Source organism: Castor canadensis, chromosome 13, assembly GCF_047511655.1.
Source record: "Castor canadensis chromosome 13, mCasCan1.hap1v2, whole genome shotgun sequence".
NCBI classification, from domain to species: Eukaryota; Metazoa; Chordata; class Mammalia; order Rodentia; family Castoridae; genus Castor; species Castor canadensis.
The window spans coordinates 12,426,988-12,430,232 of NC_133398.1; the positions used below are offsets into that span (position 1 = coordinate 12,426,988).

Genomic DNA, 3,245 nt, shown 5'->3' on the forward strand with positions numbered 1-3,245 from the left:
TAATTGGCCTTATAAGTAACCATAGGCTGTAATCACTGAAATTACTTACTCAATATATGCCAGGAGTTTTTCACATTCTACTGTAGCATATTGAACTCAGTTGAATATGAGAAAACTGTGGCACATGAATAAAGAAAGTAGGAACTACACCTATCTTCTATGCAAGCGTACCAAAACCAAATGATTAATGGGAGATAGTGGTAAAAGCCAGGTGTACAAATATGAAGGCTATTGCAAATTGAGTTTCTTTTCTGGCATGCTAGCCACTTTCTTATAATTGAGGGAAGATGAAGAAAAACAAGAACAAAGATCTTTCTGTTGGAACCTAGGTGTTTCTGTGTTCCATTAAATTACCATACCTCTCTTGCTATATATTTAAAGCAAAAAGACATATCTTCAACTTCATATCTTTCTATTAACAAGCTTTTGACTTCAAGGCTGGTAGTTGTGAGAATTTGATGACATATTTGCGGCATGAGGATTTCAGATAATGTGTCTTTCATTTCTATTGTTATTGACAGTAATAATTGGGGAGGCTTTATGAAGCAACTACCCTGCTGATGTGTTTGTGTAATAATATAGTTAATGCTGGTCACCAAATACTTCTCCATCTTACAGGCATGTGGTTGGGTAGGGCCTCCTGGTTTCCTGTGTTTGGGTGTCATCATAAGATTAGTTGTGGACAGTGAGTTCTGGTCTGAAGTGGTGCGGTCACTTCTAGATCAGAGTATTTACTTGGCAGTGTAAAATCCTTAATAAGAGTAATAATCGTTAATAAGAGTCTCTCAGCTTCCAACAGAGAGATGACTTATCTTGGTTTGCTAAGTGTTTATGATGAGCAGCGTCCTCGTACTTTTCTGTGGTGTAAATGAAAAGTAAATCTTTTGCTTTCAAGGTCCTAAGATTTTCAGGTGTTAATTTTTCACAGCAGAACCTAGCTTATCCTCCCCGATACACTTTGCTTTTTCCTCTGTGTGAAGGGAAGCTTAGTGAGGATGCACAGCATGTAAAGAAAGGAGGAATTAAGGATAAAAGTGTTGGGTACTGAGAATCCACACTGTCATGAAACTTAAGTGTTAATGAGGACAGTAAATATTTTGTTTTTAGTTTCTTGTATCATTCCCACTCTATTCTTCTTATTCTCAAAGTGAAAAAGCCTCACAGGGCTTTTCACTGTCTGCCAAATACATTGACATGTTTATTGTCTGTACATACTTGAGTTGTTTCCACTATTTGAAAGGCTTTGTCCATTTGTTCATCTTTTGAATCTTGCTCTGCTAACATTCAGTCCTTCTTTCAGAATGACCTTAGATAATTTTTACAATGTTTCTTTCTTAACTTTGTACCAAGCCAAAACACTTTCTTCCTTTGAAAATAAATAGGATTTATACCTCCCTAAGTACTGTCCATGGTAAGGCTTATAGAAGAGTAGTATCTAGAAAGAGATTTAATCACCTCTACACTTCCCGATTTATTGCATATGGCAAAAAACTCTTTTTCTGAACTCTGGATTCCTAGCAATACATAGGCTAGGGTGGAATATATATCTGGTCAAGGTAATTGATAGAAACCAAGCATATTGCTTTCAGGTCAGTGTTCTCATTGCTATCCACCAACAATCCTCAGGACCTCTTGGTGTGCCTTGTGGAAAATGGTTAGGAAGGAAGGATACATTGAGAATCTCTTAGATCATCACTAAGTTATGATAATGCATTTTAAAATTCTTTCTATGAATGAATTCTCTCCCTTAATTTCCTCAAACCTCTCTTCATATCTTTGTTCCTTAGGCTATATATGAAAGGATTCAGCATGGGAGTCACTACAGTGTACATAACTGTGGCTACCCGATCCTTCACCACTGAGTACATGGACAAAGGCCTGAAATAGACATAGATGACACTTCCATAGAACAGAGCCACTACAGTGAGGTGGGAGCCACAGGTAGAGAAGGTTTTCCACTTCCCTGCTGCAGAGGGGATTCTGAGCACAGTGACGATGATTCTCAGGTAGGAGAAGAGGATGCACAGGAAGGGGGTCACGATGACAGCCAGAGTCTCAGTCATGACCACAATCTGGCTAGAGGATGTGTCAGAACAGGACAGCTTCAGCACAGGCTGTGTGTCACAGAAAAAGTGCTTAATAACATGGGAACCACAGAAAGAGAGGTGAGACATGAGTAGCACGCGGAACAGGGAGTGTAGATGGGAGATGGTGCAAGAACCCAGCAGCATAAGGAGGCAACGCTGTGAGCTCATCACCACATCATAGTGGAAGGGGTTGCAGATGGCCACCAGTCGGTCGATAGCCATGGAAGCCAGCAGGTAGCTGTCAGTGTTTGCTAAAGCCATGAAGAAGTACATCTGAATCAGGCATCCCACATAGGAAATATCCTTTGTCTCTGACAGTAAATTCACCAGCATCTTGGGCACAATGACTGTTGTGAAGCAGATATCCATGAAGGACAAATTGCTAAGGAAAAAGTACATGGGGGTGTGGAGCCTAGAGTCAGAATGGATGGCCAGAACGATTAGCATATTCCCCATTATGGTTATCAGGTACATGAGGAGGAAGATGGCGAAAAGGGGTTTCTGCAGCTCTGGGTTGGAAGAGAGGCCCAGGAGGATGAAACCAGATGTGCTGCTGCTGTGGTTCTTCATCTCCATGTCTCTAGACAGGTGTTAAAGAAGTTGTGGAGGAGATGGGAAGGGGAAATTGGTGGTGACACCTTCTTTCCTAATTTCAAGCCTGTGAAAAAAAGGCCCATTGCCTTTATTTAACATATTTACTAATATGTTAGTTTAACAAAATCACAGAGGAATAGATAGTAAAGCCAAGTGAGGAACAAGTTATCAAACTCCACATTTCCCTCTAAATTAGAAAAATTAAGGTTTTCCCTGAATTCTTAGAAATATCTATGTGGCCTAATTTATATAAGTTTTTCTCATTTTCCTTTCTAAATATGTTTTTTTATATTGCTTCTTGACCAGTTTCTTAGCTTCATTATTTTTGTTCTTTTTGCAGAGATGCTGAGTACCTCCTTGAGTTAGGTGCTTTCACATGGGCAATCCCCAGGAGTGGTATCTTCTCATGCAGAATCGTTTTCTCCCAATCATTCTGGAGTGGTAGAAATAGTGGGGAAAGCACAACAGTCAGCATGGGAAGTAACTAGTGCTCCAAGAGAGCCACAGGATTCCGATGAGATCCTGTGAAGTCTTTAGCACCAGACAAGAATATTGTTTATTTAA

General features: G+C 39.9%; 1 protein-coding gene across 1 annotated transcript; it reads right to left on the reverse strand.

The window, feature by feature from the left end:
- Positions 1 to 1,727: 1,727 nt before the first annotated feature.
- On the reverse strand, positions 1,728 to 2,666 carry LOC109675373 (olfactory receptor 1L4). The gene has a single exon (XM_020152096.1). The coding sequence runs from the start codon at positions 2,661 to 2,663 to the stop codon at positions 1,728 to 1,730; it is 936 nt and encodes a 311-aa protein (XP_020007685.1). The 5' UTR covers positions 2,664 to 2,666.
- Between the last annotated feature and the right edge of the window lie 579 nt (positions 2,667 to 3,245).

Bases quoted from the DNA above. Each gene is read 5' to 3' on its own strand.
- LOC109675373 (XM_020152096.1), bottom strand. From the start codon at position 2,663: ATGGAGATGAAGAACCACAGCAGCAGCACATCTGGTTTCATCCTCCTG.